At 40.4% G+C, this 12,474-nt stretch overlaps 1 protein-coding gene across 1 annotated transcript in view; it reads right to left on the bottom strand.

The window, feature by feature from the left end:
- lsamp (limbic system associated membrane protein) overlaps positions 1-12,474 on the bottom strand; it is a 161,676-nt gene that overhangs the window by 21,530 nt on the left and 127,672 nt on the right. Inside the window, exon 4 of the mRNA XM_061827933.1 lies at positions 8,164-8,289. Within this exon, the coding sequence (XP_061683917.1) occupies positions 8,164-8,289 (126 nt within the window). The remainder of the gene's footprint in view (positions 1-8,163; positions 8,290-12,474) is intronic.

Here is a 12,474-nt window from a genome sequence, read left to right as displayed (position 1 = left end):
CCTCCCACATCCCACAAACAAGTGAAGACTCCAAATTGCCCGTAGGTGTGAATATGAGCGTGAATGGTTGTTTGTTTATAATGTATGTGCCTTGCGATTGGCCACCAACCAGTTCAGGGTGTACCACGCCTTTGGCCCGAAGGGAGCTGAGATAGGCTCCAACACGCCTACGACCCTAGTGAGAATAGGCAGGATGGAAAATGGATGGATGTATTTACAAAGCATCTTTCTGCAGTCAGTTTGACTGAAGGGTTGGGTCATCACTTAACTTTTTCGTTCTAATCAACACATGTCTTTCCAGGGGCAGAATTACTTAACAGCTGCTTAAAAGCTTCAGCTTAAAAGATGATTCGGATTCTGATGAACTTCAATAACGATTCATTGCTAGCCTGTGCCCTTAAACAAAAAGGCCATTGAATGCAAAAACTGCATATAGCGAATGTTACAAAATACATTGATAATGTGTGACATTTTGTCTGATATACATCATGATAAGGAAGAGTTCAGAAATAAATAAACAAATGTTTCTCACATACCAGAGATCATGGAACAGTTGTGGATGTTTCAACAAGACAACAATGCCAAGCACACCAGTAAGCAAGCAGTATCTCGGATCTATACCAACAAAATTAAAGTTATGGAATGGCCAGCCTTATACACCTTAATTAGATCGAAGAGAAGAAAAATGCAGACCCGCCGATTCTTTTGCCATCCATGCCAGCTATCCAGACAGAAAAAAAAGCTAAAGATGAGAATAGACAAGCAATGATAAATTGATTAATCAACAACTAATCATCAAATTAATCACAACTTTCATAACTGATGAATCGTTTAGTGACATGGTTGAATTTAAGATTGGGTTTTCTTTTTTTTCAAGAATTTGCAAATAATAATAAGTATTGCTATAACTATTGAATTTGTTAATTACCTGACCTTAATTTGATTCTGTTGCATGAAAAGAGTAAACTATTAAGTGACCTTTTGGCTCACCTGGGGTCTAGATCCATATGACTCTTCCTCCATGCTACAGCCACGCTAAGACTTTCATGACTCCAGGCTTTAGAAAATGCTTTTAGGTGACTGAAAAAATGCTGTGACTGTGTATACTCATGTTTTAAATGAGCTTCACTGCACAGCCAGACTCCCGTGGTGAATAACCAGGTCGTACAGAAACAAGCCATGTTTTCTCATTATTTCCATGGTGTGACAGTTAACTCAGCCTGGCTGCATATAGTGCACATTATAAATTATTTTGTGACTGTAAGCAGATTATTCGGTCTCCTATGAGTCCTATCATCCTAGTACTGTAAAGACAGCAAAAACATCATTTAACTTCCCCCAAGCCACTGATTTACCATTGTCCACTTGTGCAGAGCTGTGCATGTGGCACCTGCAGTTACCAAATCAGCACGCACAAATTTAACAGCACGACTGTTTTTTTTTTTTTTTGTGTGGGTGTTTCCAGAGGTTAATAATTCACCAGTCTATTCATACACCATTCCCGCCTATGGACAATGATAGTCTTCAGTCAAGCTAACAGTCATACTTTCGTGTCGTGTAGTCACTTGGGAGGAAGGCGTTAACCCACACTCGCTTGGGGAGGGCTTGATCAGTAGCCAAAGCTCTCTAAATGTTTTCTGTGCATCAGTGTTCAGCAATTATGCCACACATACTGTATGTCCCAGGCCTAAACTTCAAGATAGTACACTTACTTATTTTCCTATCCGCATGCAGATGGAGTCCTTATGGAGGCAGCTTTGGCCTAGCTTACTGTAAGAGGGACCTACCTGTTTGCGCGGAGGTGGGCAATTACTTTTTCCATGGGGCTACACAAACGGAACATTTTGTAAATTTTCTGCGGAATATGAAATGATGATAATAAAGAAAAAACATATAGCATTGTTTTGACAAGCTGATAAAAGTATGTTAGAGTATAGTTTAGCAATCAAAAACTGTGCTGCCTTATGAAAATGTTTTTTCCTCCAAAAATTGTAAAGAAAATGTACATTTTTTTTCTTTAACTGTTTATGACTGAATATTTGAAGCCACATTCACTAAAAACACATTTTGAGTTTCATATAACGTTACGTCGTCTACAGTTTCTTAGCAATTTTGTGCTGCACACATTAAGCAAGATACATCATAAGGAAATGTCATTCAACATCCGTGCCTTTACTATAGAGATCCTTAGTGCCGCACCAGCGTGCTGCAAAGCATGCTGGGAGCATCTAAATAGCATTTAAAGTGCATGTTTTGTGTGAATTATTTTGTCAGTCATTCTTTTATTTGTTTTTATTATTTGCTAGTTATGCTATTCTGTTTGCTTTGTTGTCATCATTTTAGTTTCTATGTGACACCGTCAGTGTGTACAACATTGTCAGACACAGGCGGTCTGTAGGTAACATAAGCTTCTTCTGCTAACAGCTGCCAAATGCAATTGGTTCTCATTGCCTTGTGAGTACTATCATACGTTGCTTACATATTCACTAAAATGTGCTGGCATGCATGCTGACAGTGTAACCAGTGTGTATTGATACTGCATTGATACTTCATTCATATTTGTGGGACTGTAAGCAACATGACCCCCACAAATAACAGGTGAACACTAGACATAGGGTATCCTGTGAGGAGTTGGTGGACATTATGGTGGACACTATGGATGGATGACAAACTGAGGAATGACACAAAGTCACTGACAGCGGCACTCAATGAATTTAAATGGGTGACCCTGTTATTGACTGGTGACCAGTCCAGGGTGTAATCTACCTTACACTCAAAGTCAGATGGGATAGGCTCCAGCTCCTCATAACCCTGAACAGGATAAGCGGGAATAAAAATGATTGGATCGATAAGTGGCACAGTAGATGAAAGAAAATTTTCCAGTTGAGGTAATAATTCAGGGGCGAGTTTTCATAAATCCTGTCTTGAAAGCTGACTGACACTGCTGCGGCCCATTTTAGGAGGGCTGTCAAGGGCACTCAGCATCAAAAGCCTGCTTTCCCAAGAACAATTCTAAAAGGGTTATGACTTCAATATTCTGATGTATCAGAGGGCACAAGTTTTTGGACGACGGCCAAAATTTCATTTGGGAAGATTTTATTGTTGCATTGGTATAAATCCCTAATTTCGTTTTAGACTTGTGAAGACCTTGAGTGCTACATGACTTGCTCAAGTCAAGTGGTGAGCGATTGAAAATGTTTTGCAGCTATGCGGTACTCTTCATAGAATCATGATGAAGTGAGTGCTTATGACTTGAATTTAAATGGTCTTTATCTGAGCTTTTTCTCTCCAAGCTGCTGACATGTCCAGATGTCTTTGCCTGAGAGGATCAAAGGCTCAGTGTTCTTCTCTTCACTACTGCACAAAACTTCTAAAAGTAGAGAGACAAAGATGTATAATTCAGCATTATATTAACTACGGGGTTTTCTATAACTCATCATAATAATGGCTGCCCATCTCTCAAAACTGTCCTGTCTTCCATCCTTGAGGACAACAAGTCTTTTTTTGTTTCTACCCGTTCCAGCTCTGCATGTGTCCTTTCTTGTACAATGCAATAGCAGGCACTGTCAGAGGGCAAAACACAGTACGGTACCTTTTCAAAACATGGAAAAGTTGATTTAATTGTTGGTTGTCGGGGTTGATATAGTGTAGTACTGTAGTTGAATTTTTCGTGAATCCATTCAAAAAGTTAAACTTCCATAGATTATAGAGTCAAGGCCCACGGTTTAAACAATTTAAGTATTTATTTGATACGTTTTACATAATTTGTGTTTTCATCCATCCTTCCATTTTCTTCGCCTCCACGAGCATCGCGGGGATTCCTGGAGCCTATCCCAGGTGTCAACGGGCAGGAGGAAGGGTACACCCTGAACTGGTTGCCAGCCAATCAGAGGGCACATGGAGACAGACAAAAGTCGGATTCACAATCACACCTCGGGGCAATTTAGAGCGTCCAATTAATGTTACATGGTTTTGGGATGTGGGAGGAAACCGGAGTGCCCAGATGAAACCCACACCGGGACGGGGAGAACATGCAAACTCCACACAGGTGGGTCCGGGATTGAACCTGGGACCTCAGAACTGTGAGGCTAATGCTTTACCAGCTGATCCAATGTGCCTAATTTGAGTTTCCAGCTTATGAAATTAGAAATTTAAAACATTTGAATACTGTGAAAAAAACAATATTTGCTTCTGAATTTTGCAGTGAAAAAAGAAAAAAAATAGGGTCACATTATATCAAGCAAACTATGGTACTTTCAAAATAATATGTTAGCCTTATGTACTTGGTTGGAATCCCTTTGCTTTAATTATATGATGTGTCGTGGCATTGAGGAAGGAAGGAAGGAAGGAAGGAAGGAAGAAAGGAAGGAATGAAGGAAGGAAGGAAGGATTTCCTTGATGCTTGTTGTCTGTTATTCTTTGTTTTTGGGTGTGGTGCTCTTCTTTTTCTTCTTGGTAATACCTCATAGAGTTTTAATGTGGTTTGGAGCCAGCAAGTTAGGTGGCTCATTAAGCCCTGTAACCACAGGGCATCAAAGCAGGTCCTGGTACTTCTAACAGTATGGGCACGGTCCAGATCCTGCTGGAAGATGAAATGTGTATCTCCATACAAATCCTCTGCAGAAGGAATCATGAAGTCCTCTAAAAGATTCTAGTAGACTGTTGTGGTGACTTTGGATTTAAAAATGCTTGTTGACTCAGGGACTGGACATTGCATCACAAATCATGATTGACTGCGGATATTTGACGCTGGACCTCAAGCAACTTGGGTTCTGTTCTTCACCAGTCTTCCTCCAAACTCTTGGATCTTGATTCCTGAATGAAAGTGTCTAGATTGGTGCATGACAATTTAAAATATTTATGGCCTACAAAAATTGGCCTGACTTCTTTACCGTACCCTAATTGTTTGAAGTCCTGATTTCATGGGTTTTATGTGTTGGAAGGGCAAATTCTTCAAAAATAATCAAAATAAATAAATACTATTGATACCATATAATCTATAATCCAGGAGAGTTTACTTTTTTGAATGGAATTGTGAAAATGAAAAAAACTTTTCAATGATATTCATATTTTTTGGAAAGGGTCTGTCCTGTATATGTGTACTACTTGGCTGAAATGTATGTACTGAGGAACTGACCGTTGGATGGATCCGTGAGAATAATTGAGAGCACTCTTTTGACCAATCAGTGGGTTCCTTCTCTGAACTCCGCCCATGCTGCCCACAGCCGCGATCCTTTACCCACAAACAAAGAGAGCGCATGGTTACTTTAAGCCTCTGAATTGCTAGTGTATAGTCCTGCTTATATCCAATTCAGAAATATGGTGCTTCGATGTGGCTGGGGAATGTGTAATGAAGACGAGTGCTATCCAGGGAGATTGCTGGGAGGATATTTGATGCGTTTTCCCACCCCAAAGCGTAATTTAGATAAATGCAAACGGTGGATTAAGGCTTGTGGCCGACCTCACAACCAGTTGAACATATCGAAGAGAAATCAGCACAAAGCCGTCTGTTCTAAGGTAAGCTATTCAATTAGTCAGTGTAATACCTATAAAGGAAGGAGGAACCGCTACCTGAGCTGGGCGAAACTCAAAGCTTCCAGCCAAACCACGGCTCTGCTCTCAAGCATTTTTATCCATGATGAAACACATCATGTGAATAAAAATATTTTGGGCCTACAGTTACGTGTACAGTACGTACATTCAGACCGATAGAGGACATGCATACTGCCATAATTTATGTAAATTAATAATCCACTATGAACGTAGATATAATTTCGAATCGACATGTTTACGTAGAGTATAACTGCAAATTTATCTTGTTTTGCATGAACAATAGGCATCAGAAATCTTATCGCATTCGATGTCCAACTTTATTTTATGAGGTGGTTGATTCTTTCGCATGGACGGCCAACACATTGCAGAAACTTTAACTGCCGTTACCATTTGTGAAACCTTGACATTATGAATATATCCCTATTGAAAGTAATTTAGGCCTTTCTGTACACTCTTTGTTGATTTTCCGATACCATGGGCAGAAAGGAAACAGAAATTCTATCGGGAATTCGCTCTAATGATATCATTAGATGAATCATAACGTGCTTTGGCCACACTCCGGCATTTTGATCAGTAGCTTGGGGTGCATAACAGTATCTAAGCAGGCGTGGCTTAGGCACCCTGCGAGTATCTATCCATTGATTCATCCTCTCCCTTATTGTGCATACAAGGGTGTCACCATTCTTCTACTGCCTAGGAGAGTGTTGTTGGCGTTTTCATTTTCATTCCTTAATTTGTCATCCCACCATTGTCTGAAAAAACACAAATGACTCTGGAAGTATATTAGCCCAAAAGCAAAGTATCACACAGGTAGGGCTCTATTTTTGTGGACTGAACGACAGGCATAACTTGATTTTCGTGCAAACATAAGGCTCGCTGCAGGTGTGTGCCAATTTGGAAGACCATTCTGCGGGAGCTGATCTCTTGAACGTGCTCCTGCTCCAGTGTCTGCCACTCACATGGTTTGTTTGCTATATTTAGTGGTGAAAATTGTAAAGTGGCCACGCTGAGAAAGAGAGTGGCCAAGTAATGAAATGGAATTTAAACTTCAGGCTCATGTACTATAGTGAATGTCACCGATCATATTTGAAGGGACAGATCATAAGTTGTTTTAGACAGAATTAGAACGTGTGAAATCTCCCATCATCAAAGCCAAAACTACCATCCATCCATTCATTTTTTGAGCCGCTTATCCTCACAAAGGTCACGGGAGTCCTGTAGCCTATTCCAGCTGTTATCGGGTAGCCGACAGGGTATACCCTGAACGGGTTGCTAGCCAATCGCAGGGCACATAAAGACAGACAACAGTCACACTCACAATTACACCCAGGAACAATTTAGAGTGTCCAATGAATGCATGTTTTTGGGATGTGAGAGGAAACCGGAGTGCCCGGAGAAAACCCACGTAGGCACGGGGAGAACATGCAAACTCCACACAAGCGAGGACGGAATTTGAACCCCGGTCCTCAAAATTGAGGCCTACGCACGAACCAGTTGCGCTACCGATCTGGCCCTAAACAACCATGATTGGCAATTAAGAAGTACTGGTATTAACACAGAAAATGTCCATCCATCCATCCATCAATCCATCCATTTTCTTAGCCACTTATCCTCACAAGGGTGGCAGGAATGCTGGACCCTATCCTGGCTGTCAAGGGGCAGGAGGCGGGGTACACCCTGAACTGGTTGCCAGCCAATCGGAGGGCACATGACAGACAACAATTGCACTCACAATCACACCGAGGGGCAATTTAGAGAGTCCAAATAATGTTGCATATTTTTGGGCTGTGGGAGGAAACATGAGTGGCTGCAGAAAACCCACGCAGGTACGGGGAGAACATGCAAACTCCGCACAGGTATGGCCAGGATTGAACCTGGGTGCCCCAGAACAGTGAGGCCAACACTTTACAGCTGCACCACCGTGCTGCACAAAGAAAATGTTAAAATGTAAATCAATTGAAAAATGGTGATCTGTGTTATGTACTCCAAAACTTTTGAAGGTGTTGAATTGTGTTCATAGAGACAAAAAAATCCTCTAGTCTCTTGAGACTGGAACTTCTTCTTTCCCTAAAACTTCACACCTTATTAATATTTGAGGGCCTTGTTAGCTGAGTAAGGCCTTGTTATTTCTCAGGCAGGCACAGGCGTACTGACTGCAGTCAAACCACCGACTGCCAGACATTATTATTAACCCCCTCCACACCCAACATGCTCTCACAATGAATGGAACACAAGAATCCTGGAGAGGCTCTTGTATAAAACAAAACACAACGAAACAAAACAAAAAATGTCTGCAGTGTTTGGAAGCTGTGAGGAAGCCCAATCTCAGGAGCCACTCTTGCCTGAGTGGACTCGCAGGCAAAGGCGAACATAAAAAAAGCAGGTGAAAATGATACAAAGAAAGGTAAAAATACAACTTATAGAAGCTTACAGAAGTAAGAGATAATTTTGCTATTAAATGAGACTTTTCTGTCTGTTGATAATGAAAGGTGTTTTAACATTTATTTGTATATTTTATCCATCAATTCAATTTGAATGATGAAAAAAACATATCGGAAGGCCATCGAGAATGAGACACCAAATATTAAGCATTGAATGGATGACTTTTACCTGAAGGGTTGAGCAGCCGCCAGGTAATTAATGGGTCTGGTCTGCCACTGGCCAGGCAACTGAGTGTGACGTTGCTGCCCTCATTCACCGTCATGTCTTCTGACATCTTGTAGATGTTTGCTGGAACTGCAGAAAAAACGGAAAAGACGTGTGAATGTCTTATTGTGTAATGTCCTTTGCACACTTTCCCAAGAAAGTTTGACATTCTGACTTCTCTTTTATAATAACTGATACTTAATTTTGCTATCATTTAACTACAAGGAGAAACATGGAGAAAGACTAAAAACAAGTTAACCTTGACTCAAAAGGAAGATTTCTGAATAACTATGGTGATTTTTTTTTTTTTTTTGCACTTCTTCAATTCTTTTGAGGGACAGTACTTTCACCTTATACTGGATTGAATCTGCTTGAGGACCCAAGATCCAGGAGGCAGTCAAATAATTAGCATGGATTCGAGGTTCAGACTTTCATTTGTTAAGATTTTAATCTACTCCAGTCATTTAATAGTGACATTAAGTATATTTGAGTACAAACCACCTGTGACCTACATGAGATCAGAAGGCACATTTTTTAAAAGATGACCAACATACTGTATAAGGAATGGGATGTAGAGGACATACATTGTCTACCCAAAAATATTCCATCACCCGCCTTGAGTGACATTTGAACTTTTCGTGACATTCAATTCCTAATCAGTAGGGTTCAACATGATGTTGGTCGGCCCTTTGTAGCTATAACGCATCGACTTGTCTGGGAAGGCTTCCACAAGGTTTAGAAGGAATAGCAATTTGTTATAGTATTCATAGGAATTTCTGACCATTCTTCCAGGATCGCATTTGTGGGGTAAGACATTCATTCATGTTGGACGAGGGGGCCTGACTCTCAGTCTACTGTAATCTCAAAGGTCGGGTTGAGGTCAGGACTTTGTGCTGTCCAGTCAAGTTCATCCACACCAGACTTATCAGAAAGTCATCCATGTCTTTATTGGACCTTGCTTTGTCCAAAGATGCACGGCCATGTTGAAAGAAGGGAACAGAACCAAACTGTTACGAGCAAGTTGGTAGTATGGGGTTGGCCGGAACCTCTAAACTATATGGTATGCTGAATCATTCAGCGCTACTTTCACTGAAACAAGGGAGCCAAGCCTAACTCCTGAAAAACATGCCTACACCCTAATCCCCCCTCCACCAAACTTCGCACTTGGCACAATGCAGTCATCAAGTGCCGTTCTCATGGCAACCGCCAAACCCAGAGTCGTCCATTAGATTGCCAGATGAAGAAGTGCCGGGTAATAGCATTAGGTTCTATCAACCAACACATACTGGATTGCTTGTTGAAAGTGTCAATGATTTCGGTGGTGTTTGCGTATGGAGAAGTGTCCTCTTAAATAATGTAGCGTTAAGTGCTCAATATTCTTGATGTGTATTAATTGGTTCATCAAAATTATTGTCTGCTATTTACTAGTGGGAATGATTCATGAAAAACCACAATATGTGAGAAAAATATGGTGGGCTTTCTTAGCCTTCACTCATTTTCCTACACTGGATGGTAGCAGATTAGACTACAGGTGTTGATATAAACAATTTCCTCTTGAGCACATAGCGCAACCACAAATAATTCCAGAGAGGATTGTGGCTTTCACTCCATGCACAACACTTTAGTACAACTCTGTAACTGCTCACTCCCAACTCGTCTCTCTGCAGAAAAAAAAATGGTCGATCTGACTGGCCTGTCCTTTGAGAGAAGAGTAAAAAAAACATCCAACACCCCCAACTTCACAAACATCCAGCCTTCTTTTTAACAGTGTGCATGAGTCTACATTGAGTAGCAAAACAGCTTGTTCCCTACTTCGCCATGGCAAAGCTTTAAATACACGTATGGTTCCCCTGTTCTCTCCTCACTGTTGAAGAGGGAAATCATAAAAGTAACGTGTACAAGTTTACAATTAACAAATGTAATCTTTACAAAACAACAGAAACATTGAGTGCAGTATCTGATGGGTCACAGGGGAAAAGTGTCACTTTCTTTCATTATGAATGAGACTGACAGTATGTGCAACCAGTTAAAAGGGATGACATCCCAGGAAACAATGGTCGAGTTCTTGACCCGTTTTGCACTGGAGTGAATCGGATATAGAATATATTGATGGATATAATATAATATATATATATAATATAATATAATATAATATAATATAATATAGAAATAGAACATCAAAAGACTGAGCCTGCCTAGCTCATTTCTTGGACAATTGCTTGTAATTCTTTCTATTGTATTACAACTCCATAGGGACATTTAGTAAAGCTTAGATGACGGCTGTGATTTGGTAGGCATTAAAATGCACCTGAACTGTACTGGAAACCAGTAGAAGCAGACGGCTGCCCACCAGAATTTTGCTTTTTTGCTCTTTGCATTTTTTTTTCCCATTAGGTGGGAGTTTTTTTTTGTTTTGTTTTTATTACTTCTACTTTTCTTGAAATTCCAATCAGTCCCATATACTGTATGAGACGGGACAGAGAACAAAACTGCAAAATTTGAAACAAAAAGCACATTCAGTGCTTTGGGGCGAGAGTTTTGATATGGACGTATGTGTTCTGTTTTGTAATATTCCAACCATTTCCCTTCCTTATTTCTTTTTCTATAAAATATTTAAGGGTCTAGGATTAACCTGCCCTCTTGTTGCTCCCCAAAGTTATTCTCGTAATAAGTATAAATTCAGTAGTTTTCACCAGTTCGCCTCAGTCCAGCACTGAAGCTCGATATCAAGGCCAAATAAATATTTGACCCATTTAGTTTCCCGTGGTCATCTTCATTCAGCCCTTCAGAAAGGTTTAGGTAGATCAATTCTGGCCATCACTCCTCAATCTGCCCAGCCCAAGTCACTTATTTGTCAATGTGCTCAATTGTCATGCAAAACCACATTCTTCACTAAGATTTCCGTTTCGCAATGTACTAAACCACACAGGCACATACATGCACACACACAGACTCCCTAATTAAGTTACAGTTTTATCTAATTCGCAGGAAAATCCATTCATCAACTCAACAGAATCATCAGGATTATTTGGGATTTGTACATCATCTGAGACAAGTATTGTATTTTTATTTTATTGGTTGTGAAAAAGGATTAATGACACCAAGAAGGGTGGCATGATAGATGACTGGTTAGCACATCTGCCTCACAGTTCTATGGAACAGGGTTAAAATCCTGTGCTCACCTTTGTGGAGTTTTCATGTTCTCCCTGTGTCTGCGTGAGTCTTCTCTCGGTACTCAGGTTTTCTCTCACTTCACAAAACATGCATGATAGGTTGATTGAAGACTCTAAATTGCCCGTAGCTGTGAATGTGAGTGTGAATGGTTCTTTGTTTATACTGTATGTGCCCTGCGATTGGCTGGTGATAAGGTCAACCTATCCCCGAGTGAGCTGAGATGGGCTCCAACATGCCTACAACCCTACTGAGTATAAATGCTGAAGAAAATGGATGTATGGATCACACCAAAGGGGAAAAAGTTTAATGAACACACATGGGTGGCTCTGAACCACAAATTGAGAGAGTCAATTCATCTGACTGAGGGAACAATGGCTGCTTTTCTATTCATAGATACCAATAAAAACTAAATAATTGAGCACTTCTGTGTTAAAGGTGTGAATTTTTAATTTGACCTGCATGCTTACTTGGCTTTATTTTTCTTAGTTTTGGCCTCTTTTTCTTTCAGATGCTTTGTCTTGTCCAGCATCTAATCCAAACTAGTGTAAACACTACATCTACACATTTTCTTTAACATCTATTGACAAGACATCACATTTGGGACACAGGGTTTAGAACTCAGTCTGAGTCAAATGACTGAGCCAAAACAGTTATTTTGATGTGCGGGGGCTGAAGCAGGGTTCCTGTTATGGATACATTTGTATATAAAAGCTGTTTAGCCCAAATGATTAAGGAAAATAAGGTGATAGTGATTGTTGATTGGCTGACTACAAAGGGTGACTGGATTTCAATCAATTCTCAGGAACATCTGGAAAATGAGTCAAACGGCAAACTGCAAAGCACCCATGGTTGGATCAGCTCATCAACTCCCTATAAATGGGAAGGAAACGGTGCAAAAATTAGATGGAAATAAGACATGGAAAGTGTAAATGACATTTCAACCGCATGACTTCATGGTGCCAGGCCATCAAAAGAGTATGGGAAAGGGTAACAGAACAAACTTAACTTCCAACCATCGGTAAATCTTTCAAGGCCTCATTCACCAACTTAGTTCGCGCTGCTTCACTTTCCCTTAGTCAAGGCTTGCCGCTAACTTTGATT

Source organism: Syngnathoides biaculeatus, chromosome 8 (assembly GCF_019802595.1).
Source record: "Syngnathoides biaculeatus isolate LvHL_M chromosome 8, ASM1980259v1, whole genome shotgun sequence".
NCBI lineage: Eukaryota > Metazoa > Chordata > Actinopteri > Syngnathiformes > Syngnathidae > Syngnathoides > Syngnathoides biaculeatus.
This window is presented reverse-complemented; position numbering and strand designations above follow the sequence as displayed.